The sequence below is a fragment of the Siniperca chuatsi genome, linkage group LG14 (assembly GCF_020085105.1).
Source record: "Siniperca chuatsi isolate FFG_IHB_CAS linkage group LG14, ASM2008510v1, whole genome shotgun sequence".
Classification (NCBI taxonomy): domain Eukaryota; kingdom Metazoa; phylum Chordata; class Actinopteri; order Centrarchiformes; family Sinipercidae; genus Siniperca; species Siniperca chuatsi.
Genome location: NC_058055.1, coordinates 15,074,192 through 15,092,725, shown reverse-complemented (window position 1 = coordinate 15,092,725; position 18,534 = coordinate 15,074,192). Strand labels below are relative to the sequence as shown.

The 18,534-nt window shown below is 40.2% G+C and overlaps 1 protein-coding gene across 7 annotated transcripts in view; it reads left to right on the top strand.

Moving 5' to 3' along the window:
- The window catches only part of dclk1a (doublecortin-like kinase 1a), a 51,656-nt gene that overhangs the window by 5,591 nt on the left and 27,531 nt on the right, over positions 1–18,534 (top strand). For 5 of the 7 annotated variants that reach the window (XM_044222224.1, XM_044222223.1, XM_044222221.1 and 2 more), the window contains 3 exons: positions 12,467–12,566; positions 13,144–13,212; positions 16,851–16,958. In XM_044222224.1, the coding sequence (XP_044078159.1) occupies positions 12,467–12,566; positions 13,144–13,212; positions 16,851–16,958 (277 nt within the window). The remainder of the gene's footprint in view (positions 1–12,466; positions 12,567–13,143; positions 13,213–16,850; positions 16,959–18,534) is intronic. The other 2 variants (XM_044222225.1, XM_044222227.1) reach the window with 1 other exon arrangement.

Sequence of the window (18,534 nt, the reverse complement as noted above, 5' to 3'; positions counted from 1 at the left end):
AAATATTAAATGCTGTCTAAACACAAGCAGTCGTACAAGAACTTTGCCCAAATAAAATACAGAATATAACTGGCAAAATTATAAATGAATGCCACCTTTGTGCCTTGATGGTTTTTGATACTCGTTGCTACGAGCGCATTTAAGTCGGTACCAAAAAAGTATTCAGGTTCAATACCAATCTGCAGTATATACGCATGCATGTTTGCTATAAAACTATGTTATAGCATTTACTATTTGGCAGTATTCTGGGAGAACTGACAATAATGAGATAGGGATAGAGAGGAGACGACATATGACAGGCTGTGAACAAGTCTCTGTGTGCATCTGATATGTGCCCTATACTCACTTTGCCCACTGGGAGCTTTCTCTGCTGTGATCGTTTTGGATATTGTATTTCTGTCTGTAATACGAGCAACTGAGTGAGAAAGAATATATCACGTTCCACCCCCACTGCGATATTGATTCTGTCACTGTCTCAAGTCACACTGTACAGTATCTGATAGGTGGTATTTTTAGCCCCATCCCCTCTTCTTTAGGGTTACCACAACTTCATGTTTCTCGGCAAGCTCTTCACCTTGGCCAGTTTCTATGATGATTTGATCTAGTTGCCTAGAAACCGGCCGACTTGCTGTGATGTCATACAGTAGCATGGTGGGATGGTGTAGGTGGGTTGGTCTGATCAAGAAGATATATGACCCGTAAGTGGCTTAAGACACAGACATGGCTGGCCTCTTAATACATCTAAGCTCTGTTTACACACACAGACACAGAAACGCACACACACACAGACACTATGTCGGACCCCAGCTGCCAGCCTTGAGCCTTGCAAGGCTCATGCAAACTTAGGCACCGATAGTCACATGCACTCTTTTTAATGGACTGATCTAGATTTCTGCTCATGCATTGCTAGTCATTAAGTTATCAGCCATTGCATGAAGTGATGCCACGTAGTCATCTCTAAGGTTGGTTGCATTCTGTTTTGTGAGTATCATTAATGATCTCTTTAAGTATGTATCTCAATGGGTTCAGCATGGGCAAGAGGTATGATTCCCTCAGTGACCATGCATGCTAAAAATACAGAGCTTGCACAAAACAATGTAAACACTTTTAATTCATCCAAATGCCAAAACGTTTTCAGACATAATTCTGTCGTGGTATCTATGCAGGTAGTTTTGGTTTTATTTGCCCAGTTTTTTGTTTTAGAAATTACATTTAAAGGGGGACTCCAGCGATTTAGTATTGCAATTCCATAAAGTTAGGGGACTCACAAGAGACAGATAAAAAAAAGGATGGACAAAATCGAAGAAGCTGAGATACCCTGACCTTTTTGTCTCTAGTATGCTTCAAGCTCCAAAAACACTGAATACTACAATTTCCATAATGCAACTCAATAGCATCTTTCATTAGACCCCCCTGCCTCTTACTGTAAATGCCCACTTGTTAAAAGTTTTAAGTCTCAAACCCAGCATCATAACCAAATCACAATTGCAATAAATGCTACAAAGGTGGGACGTACAGTCGGTGTCATGTTAATTAACTGTATGCATCATATCACGTTGTGACTGCTCTTCTAGTTTTTAGCTATGCTAGCGACGTGACTTTAGGGGTGCCATCTCAGTCTGTCGGTTTTGGCTTTTAGTGAAATGTCTCAACAGTTACTGAATGAACTATTTTCTTTGATTTATGCCCAAATACCTGCAAACTGTCAGCCTCAGTTGTACTTTGTGTTTAGTGCTAATTAGCAAATGTTAGCATGCTACACATTAAACTAAGATAATGAACATGGTAAACATTATACCTTCTTAGCATCAGCATGTTAGCATTGTCATTATTAGCATGTTGACATTAGCATTTAGCTTTAAGCACTGCTGTGCCTCACAGAGCGGCTAGCATGGCTGTAGACTCAATTCCTTGTTTTTTGTGCATAAAGTATCTTGACAGGAGTTTTGAGACTTCTCCTCTTGATGTATCAAATAATTTACCTTTTTTTTTCTCGGACTGATGCATCTGAAAATTGTGCCGATTAGTTGACATTTTTGGAGCTGCTTGTTGTCTCATGTTGCTTAGAAAACTTACATACTGAAGTGCTTATTGCCATTACCTATGCTGCAGTCAACTTGATACGATCAGTCGTTGTAGCAACATTCCTAATTGTTAAGTTACTTTAGAGTTCATGTCCTTTTCCGTGAAGCATTATTATTTTTTGCATTTTTTGTCCACCCCTTTCATATATGACACTCATAATACTGTGGCATGTTTTTGTGCTAATTAAATGGCACATGTTAAATAGCGGTTATATGTAGGAGAAGAGTGTGGTTGAACCACTTGTTCACTATCTGCAGTGCAGCTCTCACTTCTCAAACCGCATTGTTGGCCTGTTCTTCTCCTTCTTGGCAAGACTGAAGAGCTTTTAATATCCTTTTATCTTCCTCTTCTGTTTTCTCTGCAGCCTCCTTCTTCTCTCTGTGTCTCCCATTTTCTTTTCTTTTCTCTCCACCCATTACTGTTTCTGCTTCTCTCTCCATCTACGTCATTCTTTCTCCTCTTATATAATGTTTAGTTTTCTTCCTATCAATAAATTTGCTCTCTTCACGTCCATCAGCCGTCCATGCTTCCTCTGATCTTCTTTCTCTCGTCTGTCTCTCCTGTCAACATGCCATTGTTTTAACGGTTATTTAGTCCTCATTTAATTAGCACACTCGGCATGCACCCCCAAATCCAAGAGCTGCAACATATGGCATCGCTCTCTCTCCCCCACTCTCTGTCTCGCCCTCTCTCCTCTCTTTTCCCCTTTCTCCGTCTCTCTGTGTGTCCCTCTGCAACACCATCCCATCTTCATTTTCTCTTCTTTTTCTCAGTGTCTCTCACTTTTTCCTAGTTTTGTTCCCTCCCTGTCTCATTTCTCCTTTTTGGCCTGTGTCCAGCTCTGCAGGGTCTATAGAAAGGGTGCTACAGCAACGTCACTTAAAATTATTGCATATTATGAAGTGCAGGGATTATGCTCTGCTCATATACAAAGCATTTAGCTGGTTTTTAATCTTTATTTAATGGATTGTATGTTGGTGATGTCACTTTGTGTTCTGCATAGGAGGATTGTGGGAAGCAAAGTCCATCTGCTCTTTCTGATCTGCTGAGTCACAGCTACTCAGCACAGGATCGTGTGTGTGTGTATGGAGGAGAGTGTGTGAATGTGTATCATGCACCTAGTATACAATGTATTTGCTACTATACAGTGCATTTGCAGTAAATAACATTGATAATAAATGGCTTGAAGAACATTCCTCAGCAGAAATCCTAAGTATAAACTGCTGTTTTTGTGTATAAACAGGTTATTTCGGACATGTTGTTTCAGAATAGTTTTCTGTTTTTCTGTCTCTTTGTTTTAGTCAGTTAGCTTGTGTGTCTGTTTACCAGCGTGTGAGTGATTGTGGCAGATTGGAGGGCTGTCTGTAGTCTGAGGACCTGCTGCCAAATTAGGATCGATGGCAGATGTTTCCAGCACTGGCAGACTGTTGAGAACCTAGTCACACCACAACTTCATCACACACACTGTCTGACTCATGCATATCCTGATTCACTCACTCTCTAATCTCTCTCAACTGAATCTGCATTTGAAAGAATGTTTCCCAGCATCGTGCTTTTAGTTCCTTAGAGAGCGGGTCTGACATATCTCGACTGTCAGAGGTTTTATCTAATCATGACTCGGTGAGGGAGGCACTGAGAAGCCAGGTTGTAAACATTAGAAGGAACAATGCTTCTCCAAGGCAGTTGGAAAGCAAAAGTGTTGTCCTTTGTTAACAAATGCCTTAGATGTTGCTCCATCTTAAGATAAAAATTGAATGTACTGTACACTGTCCCACTTGTATACAGTACATAGCAAAATTATTGTACTGTGCCATTTTGAACTAATAGAAAATTCCTGTATCTGTAGAGTTGCAACTACAAAGAACACTACCTCAAATAAAATAAAATCCCAAATAGCTAGAAAGCACCACTGCCCACAATAATTTTAAAATTTTGTCCTAGCCATGAATAGCTCCTCTATTTCTGTCTGTCTGTCAATATCAACCTCAAAGGTCAACTTTGTTTAGTCTGCATGTTGGCATTTCTAAGCGTACCTCGTATTGCACTTTACTTCTATTTGCCAGTTTTCAAATGCAATATATAAAGTATACATGTACTGCATATATTATAATATATGTAATATAATCAAAACTGTTTTATTTATATGAAATCAGGGCATGTTTGCCTTCACTCTGTTATTGCAGGGAGTCATATTTTCTTTGCAGATATTTTCCATCCTGTCCATAGCATAGGGAGGTAAAATCTCGCCATATTTCAGAGCTAACCTTTGTTGTATTCTTATCAGAGCTGAAATGATAGTTGATTAATTGATTAGTCGATTGTCAAAGATTAATTAGCAACTATTTTAATAATCGATTAATCATTTGAGCCATTTTTCTAAGCAAAACTGCCAAAAATTCGCTCCTAAATGTGAATATTTGCTGGTCTACTTTGCCTTGGACTGTTGATTGGACAAAACAAGACATTTGAAGGCTAATCAGCACAATAATCGATCATGAAAACAGTTGTTAGTTGCAGCCCTAATTCATACGTACATACATACAAACATATTAACAAACTCACTCACTCACTCACTCACCCTCCTCCTGCTGTCTCCTCATACAGTCTTATGTATGTCTTCCTCTGTCTGCTTACTCTAGTAACCTGTGTACTTACACGTTCAGCTCCTTAATTCACACACACATATTTGTATGCACACACACACACACACAAACACACACACAGACAGACACACACACACACACGCTCATGCATGCACACTCATCCTTAAAAATGGATTAAAGCCAACAGACTGAAGGAGGGAGAGAGATCAATAAAGGGGGATTTTGGTTAGAGGAGAGAGGGAGAGTCGGGTAAAAGCAAGGCAGCATGAGATAACTTGATAAATTAGATGTTGAGTGCGACAAGAGAGATGAGGTTAAAAGTGAGGAGACCCTAAAAAACACTGGAGAGAAAAGGCTCGGACGAGGGAATGGAAGTTGAGGGAATGTGTCCGATTTATGTCCTTATGGGAACAGCGCTGCAAGATTCCTTATTTTTTATTAGTTTCGTGGTTGCAAAAAGTTTGGCTCCCTTTAGACACATGAATGACAGGAAAATACACTAACACTCTGAGAGAAACACAGATACAGTTCCAATAGAAAGATAGCTATCCCCCTGTGGAGAGCGGAAACTGTTACATAAGTTGTTATGCAACAGAGCAGCCAGCCAGGCAGGCAGGCAGGCAGTCTGCTGCGCTGGTTTGAGGTGAACACAGCAACACCATTACCCACTTAGCCCGCTGCACAGTTAATTGGCCTCACGTCACCGCTGATCTCTTTTCTTGTATTTGTTTTTTAGCTCTCCCTGACTTCCCTCATTTCCCTTTCTGTCATTTCCCATCCCTTGTCAGTTGTCTGATTAAAATGGGGCTTTGTTCAGTGTGCTGATTGAGGCAGCAGGAGGTCATGCAGTGTGTGAATTCTCCCTCGGGTTGCAGATTGTTTTATCCTCCCCTCTTGCCTCTTTCAGATCGATTTCTGTCTACCTTTCTACCATGTCAGCCTGCATGGCTCTTTGCCTGTCTGTTTCTGTGTCTTCTGTGTGAATAAATTCTGCAGATATTTTAACATGCTATATATTCCTGACAGTGACAAGGGGTTTGTTTGTGCTTTCAGGGGTTGTAACCCTACAGAGCCTTCAGTACCAGCTGACAGCATATTTTAAGTACTGTACTGGGCTCAGATTGGTCTATGGGCTCTTAAGTGGCCATCATGGATATCAGTGAATAACATTTTTCAAAAGTGGGTATGTGCTGGAGTGTCCAGGTAGCTCACCTGGTAGAGCATGCGCACCATGTACTAAGGCTGAGTCCTTACCGCAAGTCTGAAACACTGATGATGCCTGCTGCAGCGCCAACACACTGCTGTGTAAATATTAAAGCTCCGTCACTTTCTTTTTTTTTTCCATTCCTTTGCTCCTTTTTAGTCCTTTGCCTCAGAGGCTCGGCATGTTTGCAACAAATGCTTTGCCCTTTCTGTTTCTGTCTCCCTTTATCTTGTATCAATACATCCATCTGTTACTCTGTCAGTCTGCCTGTCTTTCAGTATCCATCTGTCTGTCCATCCAATCCGTCTGCCTGGCTGTCTCTTCGGTCCCTGTGTGGTAAGTGTTTCAGAGCAGCACGGCATGCCCTGTCGGCCAGCTGCAGTTGATTCAGCACCGCGGACAGCTCCACTGAGCTAATCTCCCCTGGCAGAGTGCAGCGACAGCTCGTCCCTCCAAAATGTGGTCTTTCTGTGGGCAGAATAATGTTGACCTCACCGTGTCCTCTGTGTAACCACTGTGAGTCCATTGTGGCACTGGAGATTAGTGGTTGAGTCTCCAACCTCTTTTTCTGTTGCGATTATTTTCTGGCTATGTAGCCGTCTGTTTGTTTTAGTCTCTGAGAAATGCCTCTGTTTCTTGTCAGAGACCAAGCATAAAACATACAGTTAAATTACATTACCACAGCATTTTTTAAAGAGTATTGTAACTAGGGCTGCAACTAATGATTGCTTTCATTATCGATTTATATGTCAGTTTTTGATTAATTGATTAGTTGTTTAGTCTATAAAATGTCAGAAAATAGTAAAAAATGTCCATCCCAAATTCTCACAGCCGGTGGTAATGTTTTCAAATGTCTTGTTTTGTCCAACCAACAGTCCAATTTTTCCTTGATAAATGACATAAACGATTATTATAGTTGACGAATATTTATTTTTGTTGATCAATGATCAATGACATTAATTGTTTCAGCACTAACTGTAACTAACTAAACTCTCTATTGCTTATTTTCTAGAGGTACATACGCTTTCATGTGCCCTCACACAATTGGCTGTCAGAAACTCCCACTAAAAAGTGAAGAGCTGACAGATGAGTCCTCAAGTAGACCTAAAATCTGACGGAGAGACAGAAATAGCCGATCTAAATGAGCAGAGTGAGCAGTGTTGTCACTGATCGCTGATCTCCCAGCAGCTGATTCAGAGGAGCTGCTGGCGAGAACCACACAGACTGTTTGTACACAAAAAGCTAAGATTTCTCTAAACAGTATATGTTCATTGTGTCCCTGTAGGCTTGTTTTTTATTTTTTTTTTTTACTGTTACAGCTGTTGGTCTCTTCCCACACATTTCCACTCGCGTCCCCAAGCATCCAAACCAAAACTCTGCACAGCAGCTCCACAGTCATCCCTCATGACATGATAGAGACCCAGATTTAAAATGTGTTAATCTATCTGCTGCTGTGGTTGGCTTACTCAACTAAGCTGTTGATATTCAAACTTCTGTTAGACAAAATGTTCAGCCTATTTTCATGTGAGTCAAAAGTTACCCCTTTACCATTGCCTTTCTTTATATAAAACTGTCCATGCCTATCTCTCTCTTTCTCTATTTGATCCTCGACTTAAAATCCATGTGGTGAGTGTGTCTACATCATTTTGACACATGGCTCTACTTTATGTCAGAGCAATTGACATCTAGCTTGTCTATCACCCTGCTTTTCTGGTGGTAGTTGAATTTTTGTTGTGTGGAATGGCATGTAAATCTGTCCACATTATGTGGTTATTAAACAGTGCCATCCTGTGGTGGCAGTGATTGTCTGTCTCAGTTTGTGATCCACTTTTGCAGCAACGTTGTGCCAACCTGCAGCTCCGTATCTGACCAAAACCAGCTGGTTTCTTAAATGTGATTTGGATTTAATCTCAAAGAAACAAAGAAAGAGAAGAACAAACAAGGGAAAGAGTGAAGCAGACACGCTAGTAGGTGTTTGGTGATTCTACACTAGGTGGCGTAGTGAGAACATAAATGGGTTTACTGAGAAATATTCATAGTGAATTATTATTTGTTGTATAAGACATTTTCAGGAGGACATGGTCACATTTATTGTATAAGAGGTCACACATCTTTGGTCGTGGAGTAATATCTTTTTGTACAAGCCTCTCTATATAATTCTTGTTTGACTGTTGTAATTTCTGAAAATGGCTAAATACCAAACAAATGTCCTTTTCCCCTTTTGTTATGTATAGCACCATGTTACAGTAGATGATGACCTGATGACCTGTCAGTCATGGTGTCAGTGAACAATAAGGGAAGGGGATTGGAGTTTGTCAGGCATGTGAGTTGTGACTCACAATCCCTAAACCTGTCAACCTTCTGCCTTGCTCCTGCAGCCTTGATTTTGTTTTGCTCTAAACCAAAATTTAAATTTAAATATCCTTTTTTAAAGTGGGCAAGTGCTTTGATCATCGTGACCCAGTCTTAGAGCCCCAACTCCTACTTTAATAAAGATGTGTGAGAGGTGATGGCAGGGTTATGAAATTGCTAATTTCCACACTCCTCTGCTCTTTTCTCATCATCTTATTTTAGTCCCTCTGTTTCTCAGTTTGTTTCTTCCTGTCCTTGTTTTAGCAGCGGTGGATGTTGTGTAACCGTGCTGGTTCTCTGTGAGAACGGAGCACCAGAGACATCAAAGCAGCTTGTTTTGTCATTGGGGCTCAGAGAAGGACTCGGAGCAGCAGACAGGAATAGATCTCCTCCTCTATCGCTCGTTTTCCTCTGTTTGCTTCCTCTCTAACTCGGGGGATTTGGCAAGTCAGTTTCATCTTTGACTGTTTTTGTTTTCACCTTTGTTTTGTTTTCACCTTTACCAGCTCCCTCTCCTCTCCTTCATTCATTGGTCCACCTGTCTCTCCGAGCGTTTCAGGAGAGCTCTTCTTCTTCCCAACATCATCTTTTTTGCAAGATTTTGCACGAGTATTTCAATATAAACCATGCCATGTGCCACTTGTATGTGTGTCTGTGTGGATTTGTGTGAATGACACAGTTCTGTAGAGTATCGTGCCCATAGTAGATAAAATATGAATGATGGAGCTCTCTATAGTATGCAGTCAGTGGCACGCACCAGCCATGCACCAATGCCTAGAGGGCATTATCACCATGGCAACCATACTTTTTCACACCCCTCTCAGTATACAGTATGTGTTTATGTGTTGCTCCAAATTAGTTTACCTTCAGCTTAAAGGTGCCCTACATGAAGACTGTCCCTGTTTCCCCTCACTTTCCCCCTCCTTTCCCGATTCTTCTTTCTGTCCTCATCACTCTCATTACATTCTGTTCTTTCCTCCCTGTTTACCCGACATTTCTGGTGTGCTACAGTTTCTATCTTGGGATGAGCAACTTCAAAGGGCCTCATTCCAGCAACCTCCTCCTGGTTGACTCCTGTAGCAGCAGCAGTCCTGGCCTGAGGACGTGGTCAGACAGACTCAGAGCAGCAAACGCACATCCAGCTGCTCCCATCCAACAAAAATACTCTTTGACAGGAACAAAGCTTTCAACAGGATGAGTGTCTTGTGAATACAAAGCATGGACCTTTCAAAAGAACACAAGCTGATGAAATATATCCTCAAATATACAAATAAAATAAAAGATTTCTAAAAAAAAAAAAATCATTATCATTCCATTGCCTGAAACAACTAGTAGATTAATCGATTAGTCTGATCAACAAATTTGATAATTGATTAATCATGTAAGTAATCAAGCAGAAATGCTAAATATTTGCCAGTTCCATCTTCTCAAATGTGGGGATTTTCTTCTGGATTTTTTTCTGTTCTCTGTTTTATATCATTGTAAAGTTTAATACCTTTCGGTTTTGGACTGTTGGTTGGACTAAATGAGCAATTTATGTCATTAATGTCACATAGGGCTCTGGGACGTTGTGATGCACATGTTCACTAGAGTTCACTAGAGAGTTTACATTATATAGTTTAATGTACCTTTTATTTTGTCCACTCTCTGTAGATCATCCAGCCTGTATAATGTTGTCAGCTAAGGAGTTAGCATCTTTTAAAAAAGGCCATTTTCGCACAGTCTGTGTGGTTAAACAGAAGGTTTACTGATGTACTGTATCTAAGAGCAGTTTTGAGGTAGGCCTACTGACACTTTGGACTTATATACTTTTGTACATGAGTTGTAACAATTGTAACAATTACTTTATATACTGTACACACACACACACACAAATGACAGCTAATCTTTGTAACTTATAACTAAGACAAAGGAAACACCAGACAAATTCTGTTGAAGCGCCACATTTCAAAACATTCCTGCTGCTGCAACTTTTATCAATAAATTAATGGTTTTGTCTGAAAATAATGAGAAATGCCAATCACTATTCACCAGAGCCCAAGGTGACATCTTCAAATTGCTTGAGGTACTGTAAGCGAGCCTGTCTATGAATATATGGCAACAGATACTAACTGAGCCAAGAACAGCTAAGAAGCAATATTAATCACAATCTTGCAAAACTTTAAAAGTTTAAAAATGTTATTGTGCTGAGTGGACACAACAGATACTATAGAACCCTAAGCAATATAAAATTGATATAAAGATGAAAATATTGTTAGAATACAGTGGAAAAAAAAAACAGTAGCCTACAATGAGAGAAGTGGCCAAGGCTACCCATCAGCACTGACTCACTGGGGAAATGTTAACAGCACCAGCATCTGTATCACAGCCATCTTGTTAGGACGTTGGGCCGCTCGCCCCTGAAATAATCACCAGCACACTATCAGGGGATATCAGGGAACAAAGCAATATGCACTCTGTTATGACACGGGAATAATACCGCTTCCTCACACACACACACAAACACACACACGCAGATGCCGAGCCTTGATTTGAAAAGTTAAATGAAAACGATCCATACTCCTTAGAGAGTCTGTGTCTGAGATTAAACTTTTTTTTTGTCTCCCCGTTGGCTCATTTAGAGTCTGTGGGGGGTAAAGCAGGATGACTTCCATCATCACTCTCACACACACACACACACACACACACACACAGAATAGCCTCTTCGCTGTTTATTGGGTATTTTGTTGATAATGCTGTTATATCAGCTGTGATTTTCTTTTGGAGTGTTGATCGGTGGCTAATAGGAATCTAAATGGATTCTTGGATGTTAATTGCCATGAAAATGCAATAACGGTAGCTTTGTGTTTATGTGTTAACTCCAGGCGGTGCTAGACACGCATGCAGCCTAAATTGTAATAGCTCTTAATAGGGTTTTGGTGGGAGATTTGTCATAGCTGATGAATGAACTATTGTCTTCCCGTAAATACCTTTCTGACTGTACCATTGCCTATCGTGAAATATGATTTGGAATATTGATGGCTTGGGATTGAAATGTATGGTTGGCCTGTGGGGTGTAATTAAAGTTGTTTGAGTAAATCATGCAGAGTTTAGATCAGATATTAAATTAGCTGTCGACTTAATCAAATAAATAATAATGAACAGCTGTGTGTTTCTTTTACACCTTATTGCTGAGGTTTCTTCCTAGCAGAGTAAGGGTGAGTTAACAGATTAAAAAAGCAAACATCTGTCTTGTGCACACAGAATGAACATGTTAAGAGCTTAGGTTGAAGACCAAAAAACCTTTTTTCTTTAATGATCCAGTTCCTGTTGTGTTGCATTTAGTGACTCAATGTTTTTAAATATATGCCTGCCAGCATGTCACTGTAGGTTTGGTATTACCTTCACAGTATGGAGTCTGTCGAAGAATGACAGTGACTCACCAAGATGGTGTTTCTTTTTCTTCTATGAGTCAGATATAAACTTAGTCAGCTGTGTACTTATTCAACAGTAATCTATATATTTTCAACTTCTCTCTGCCTCACACCCTCACATCACTTTTTTATCTCTTTGTTGCACATATATGCACTCTCCCTCTCTTGTCTTACTTTCTTACTTTATTTAGTTAGTTACTCATTACCATTCATAAGATGCTAGTCTTCAGGGAACAGACCCCCCACTTGCTTCTCTAGATGTCCGGTGCACGTGTTGCAGCGCATTAGCAAATGAGTGAGTCAGCAAGGTCTCATTATAGTCGCTAATAGACTGATAAACTGCAGAAACAACACAGCGCTGCAGCTCAGGGACATGTCAGACATGCGCACAGATATTCACAGATGCCAATGAGCATGCATGAAAATAAAAACAAGCACGCACATGCAGAGACCCCTGATGTTCCGTATCCATCTCCTGGGGCTCAGTGCATGTGCTTTTTTGACTAAGCACAGGAAGGGAACGTTTGTGAGCATGTGCAGTGCAGAGCAGTGTGTTAGTGTGCGACTATGTGAGTGTCTTTTATAGTATGCAGTGTATGTACACAGTATCAGTAGCCTAGATGTAAGGAAACTAGACGACTGACTAGAGAGTTGTCATTTAAAAATCTGCAGCTGTCATTGCTCTTGGCAGCTGCCATCTGTGTAAGTATTAAGCATAGCTGAAATAGAATAAGTGTGCTCAATTGACCTGGATAATAAAGGATATGAAAAAACAATAACTTAACTCATCTGTGTGTCTGAATTTCCAGGTGTCGTGTCTGCAAGACTTCTTTGGCGATGAGGACATTTTTGTGGCGTGTGGACCGGAGAAGTTCCGCTACCAAGATGACTTGATGCTGGATGAGAGTGGTGAGACGACTAGCACTTCCTCTGACATTTCCATGCTGACATTTCACATTTGACTGTTCGGTCTGCCCCTCTTATGTTCTTCCTTTCCTTCCTGCTACCAGCTGTGTATTTTCTGATTGTTTACAAGTTGTTTTTTGTGTGTGCTATTTTCTAGGGTTGAGCAATTTATCTTTTAGTGCAATCACATTGAGACAAAATAGGAGTTGTTGTGATACATTATTCTGTTGTTTCAATAATTCTAAAAATTAGGGAATAATTAGTTTCAAAATGCTAGTTTTACATTGCCATGTAGTTCAGTGCAGTGAACAAAAATTTGACTATTTAAAGGTTGTCCAACCAGAGCAACAGAGCAATACACCTCTAGACCTCTTCAAAGATTAATCAAATCTACAGTACCCCTTGTAATTGAAATAATTTTAAAATCACTAATTTCACTATTAACTGTGAAATTAGATTATTTTCCACTTCATGTTTACAAGTTTAGACTATAATGTATTCGTTTGGATGCTCGTGTGCAAGTACTGTGTTTTAAACCCTCATCAATGGAGAAACTTTATTTCCCTACAACCTTTTTCAGGGAAACAGCTACTTGATCCCATAGACATCAAATGTGAGCAGAACACAAAATGGCATCCCTGGTGGACAAGTAGGAAAATATATTTATTATCAAATTATTATTATAAATATCTTTCTTTTAAAACCAAATGTGGTTATGAGTACAGTATGCTAGCAAATTGTATAACTCTATATCAAGGCCAAATTAATGTCCTACTTTCTGTTTATTAGTCAGAATATGGCTCTCTCCTGTGGAAGATTTTAAATGCCTGAATAAATTGAAATACAATACACATTATTAAATGTATTTCTCTTTTATGTATGTCTTTACTGTGTTATAATTAAATGAAAAAACATTTGTTAAAAGGACAATTATTTAGCGTTCTGTCTTTAATAACTGAATGAATTGTTTTTAATTGTGACATGAATTTTCCATGCCACATTGTGCAAGGGAGCTGTTTCTTTTTTGAGATGGCGATGCATTGTCAATGCCAAAATGAAAAACAATCAACTGTCCAATCACAGCTTGGGGGCAGAACCATGGGTGCGGCGTAAGTCATGTTGCCCTCTGCTGGACAAAGGAGACAAATGCAGTACACCTCTTCACTTTGTTTTCTGTGTTGGGATTCGATTTTAATGTGGCATGTCACAATGAAAAAACAATTTAGTTATTAAAGACAAAAAGCTAAATAGTTGTCATTTTAACATGTGTTTTTCATTAAATTATAATACAATAAATGTATACATAAAAAGGAAATACATATTATTGTATTGTATTGTGTATTATTGTGTATTATTTTTTTGTTTTAAATCTTTCATACTCTCCTAGTTGACTTGTAAAAAACATCTATTCTTTCTTTCTTGTTTTCTTTTTTTTCTGTTTTTTTCCACAATTCATCATGTCTTTTCAGTTGCACAGTACCCCCTGTCTTCTCTGTATATCAGACACATCTCCCTGGTTCAGGTGGCAGAGGACTGTGTAGGCTGTCCAGTTCATTGCGCTACGTTGTCTTTTGCCACTCCTCCTCTCCTCTTGGAAGAACGGGTCCGCTGCACTTAAGCTATTGTCTAACCTATTGTACCATTGTTCCTCTTCCTCTTCTCTGCCTGTCTCCCCACCACGGTCTACTGAGGATACGTTCTGTCCTCACTTCACCCATCTGTGTTTTGCTTTCTGTCTCCTGCTTCTGCATCTCTGTCTGAAGACTCCTGCCATTTAGCGCTCATCTGTATTCTCACCCTCTCATCTCTCTTCCTGTCTCCTACATGAATGAGTGTGCATTGGCTTTTGTTCAAAGGTTTATTCAATTCATTTGTTTCCCCTGTATCCCTTCATCCATGAAATAATATCCATCCCACCTGGGTCGCCAACCTCTACCTCCTTACCCCTTTTGTATCTTTTTTTCCCTCTCTGTCTTCCCCACTACTCTCCTTTCATTTGCAAAATATAATGGGTAGCTGTTTCCATTAGCCAATTTCTTTTTGGTAACCTTCTCTTCTCCACAATACAACCTCCTACATGCAACAAGGCATTTAAAGAACAAGTTTCCAGGGTATCCGCACTTTCATTAGTTACTGATGATTGATGATAGCGGTTTGTCATAGTAACCAGCTATAGGCAAGAAGTGAAGCACCTCTTATGGTCTGCAAGTTAAGCTCAAATTTTACTTTCCCCATTTGTATAGCCACAGTGGTGCATGTGACTGTAGGTGCAGACTGCACATGTGTGAACACCAACACCCAAAACAGTACCACAAACTTGTCCAGTGTTTTCCCTGCTGTTTGCGTCTCTGTCCATTTTGGAGTATTTTAGGGCTTTTTTCTTGCTGCATTTAAAGTCTTTAAAGTTCATGGGAGAATACATCCAAATCTGGCTGAAAAATGTGGCATTCTTTTTTCTGAATTCAGAAGAGCCAACAGAGTGTATCTTTTATGCCCCCTCAGTTTCCCATAATTCATTGTAATCCATTGCATGCTGGGCAGTTGTTAATAGTGCATTCAGGGGCTCCTCGCCAACTATGACTTTCACTTAAACTTTCACCAAAATCAGTTTTCAAGGCTCAAAATAGGTTAAAACATACTTTATTTTAAATCAGTATCACCTACTTGAAATCGATGTAGTAGGCAATGTAATACAGCTGGAGACATCAGATATGACCCTGCTCTACTTATTTCATTACTAAGTACATGAAAGCCCTTAATAGTGTATTGTGGAGAAACTTGGTTTAATTAAACTGCATGTAATTGTGGTGAAATCAGCATTTTTAAAACAGTATAGAATTTGTACATCAGACTAAGCTTTCCATCTGAATAAGCTAAATGCTACTGTACTTTTTTTTACTCTGCCTAGTCTCCACATATATCTTACTTTTCGTTCTTAAAATGAACTCTGAGTTTTGTTTTGGTTACATTGAGCACATTATATAGACTTACAATACTTCCTTAATTCACTGGAAGCTTACCTTAACCTCAACCATAACCTTAACCCTAAGGTAAATGCTTAACCTTGTGGGGACTTGATTTTTGTCCCCACATGGCGTATGAACAGATTTTTGACCCCACATGAAGTGATTAATACAAAACACACACACACTATAATATTTTCTCTGTCCCAGAAGATAGAGAGCACAATTTGACACCTCCTCATGCCCTGGGAGACAGAGAGCAAGAGGTAGAGGGCAGGAGGCACGAGGCAGAAATATATAGACAGAAAAGCAGAGAGACAAACGAAACAGACAGAGAGACAGTCGGAGTCAGAGCTGCAGACAACTTCGCCTCCTCTCAGCATCTCTATAATTATCGCCTCTGCCTCAGCTCTGGCACACTGTCATCATGTTAACACTCTGCATTGTACATTAATCACTGGGTCACAACGCCACACAAGCAAATAACACACACACAGACACACACACAGAGACAGACACACACCCATGCTCTCATACACACACACACACGTGCAGACGAAGACACTCACACATGGCAGACTGTATAATTTCCCCTTCCCGCTGGTCTATAATGGTAATGAGCTATAATGGGGTTGGGTTAATGAACAGGAGAGGAGCAAAGTTTTGGGGATGAAGGAGGCAGGGAGGGTGTGTGAGTACCGTCACATGTCTCATTTACCAGGAGTGTGTGCCTGTAAAATATCAGACCTCCATGAGTCATAGCTGTCACTTCTGAAGCTCCACAATAATTGCGTTTGGAAAGGGAGCCCAGTGAAGGTCAGAACTCATTTTTGCAGGGGACCTGAATGTAAAACCAATTACAGCTGTGTTGATACATTAGTGGTTTGGTGTTTTCTTGCGTGACTAAAGGTCAAAATCAATCAAAACATTAAAAGAATAGTTGGTTAGAAATCCATTAAATTTGAATTTCAGTCTAACAGGACTGACATGTGTTTCAAAATGCTCAAATGTTATTGTGTTAAAGCTTTTTATTTAGGTGTGTGTGTCACAGAACACAATGTCATGTCACAGTGTCACACTTAATATTCACTCCATCAGTGCATCATTTTGTGTATGCCAACAGCAAGCAGCAGTTTTCTCTTTCTTCACATGTAGTTAAGTTGCTACCTTGTTTGGATTTGGATTTAAACACTACAGGCCCTGGATTTGTTGCCTGGATTAAGTTTTGGAGACTATTTGAGTGGATCAATAAATGAAGTGAAGGAATTTGAGTACCTCAAATAGTACCTGAACACCTCTGTCTGATTTGTCTTTGTGCTTGCAGAGTGTCGTGTGGTGAAGTCAGTGAACTATGGGAAGATGTCTGGCTCTCTGAGCCGAGGCTCCCCCAGGACCGTTGTCCAATCACAACGCAGCAAGTCCCCTGCATCTGGTAAGAAAATATAGAATAAGTTTCTTTCTTTTTTCCTCTTCCTCTCAAGGAACCCATTTGTCAGTGGAGTTTGGCATGGTGTCACTGTCCTTTAAGTTATTGCAGTGTGTGTCTGTGTATCTATGCATCTGTGTGTTTGTGCACGAAGAGTGTGTGCAGTATCTCAGACCTGATGGACACAGCTGGGAGTTGTTTGTATCCTAATACTTTCTCATGTGATTGCTTAGTATTTTCTAGCTCATTACTCAATCAGTGTCGCAGCAAATGAAAACAGTATGAATAAACACTGCAATGAAATCACAGCTCTGCGGAGTGTCTGGCAGTGTTTACTGTGTGTGTGTGTGTGTGTGTGTGTGTGTGTGTGTGTGTGTGTGTGTGTGTGTGTGTGTGTGCATGTGTCAGCTGTGTCTCCTTACATGCAGAATATGAATTCAAATGAGAATGATATCACAAGGGAGTAGAGAAAAAAGGCAAACGATGAGAGGGGGAGCGGGAGTGAAGATGAGAGGGGAAGAAGAGGGTTGGTGACTCAATCCTGCAGCTCCCCACAAGCCGTTCTTCACCTGACATACTAATGAATTGTAATAAAATGGTGAGAGCTTGCACTGGTGCCTGCTGCTTTGTTTGTGCCTGATAATAATGCTTTATGAATGTCTCAAAAAAGAAAATAACCTTTTGAGGCAACAGGAAAAGTTTTTTTTTAATCTCAAATAAAACACAGTATTAATTCTAACAACTGAATGCAGCTTTCATTCATCCACCCGTGTGTGTGCGTATGTGGCGAACATTCATTCTGGCTCAAAGCTGCTGGGGAGTTGGTGATTAGTTTGGAGCTTTAACGAATATCAGGCCAATCTTTTCCTGCTTGCACAGATTGAGCTTTGGCTGTGTGTAAAACACCTAGTTATGCAACAGCACACTTGACATTTCATCCTCACTGTTATTATTTTGTAAATTAAGTGCACAGAGACCCATTGGGTTGGGGATGATTCAATGGGTGATGCAACATACAGAAACTCCCCAGAAAGAAGCTGTTCCACCTGCTGTTGAAGCACACAAGCATGCACAGACACACACCCTTTTTTTGATGATGTATGTTTCACCTCAAAACAGCCATGTAGCATTTCAGAATGAAAACCAGCAGTTGTTAATATGTTTTGTGTTGAGCTGTGGAGGGAAAGGTGAGGCAGAGGGAAAAGCAAGAGGGGAGGAGAGAAACAGCTAGGGTGAACTGAGAAAGTTCTGGATGCTGATGGCTTGAAAACTTTGGGAAAAAGGTTATGAGAGTGAGTCATACACTATCTGATCTCGTTGGCTGAAGCGAGTCTGGAATGAAGGTGTAAACTAATGTGTGTGTGTGTGTGTGTGTGTGTGTGTGTGTGTGTGAGAGAGAGAGAGAGAGAGAGAGAGAGAGAGAGAGAGAGAGAGAATAAACAAGAGACTGAGACGGGGGAAGAAAAAGACTGACTCGCCTTGGTTGCCATGGAAACATAGCACAGTCAGGCACATGTAGCTACAGACACAATAGCCTGTAACAGCCATGTATGGCAGTGACTTCCTGCGAAATGGCCTGCAG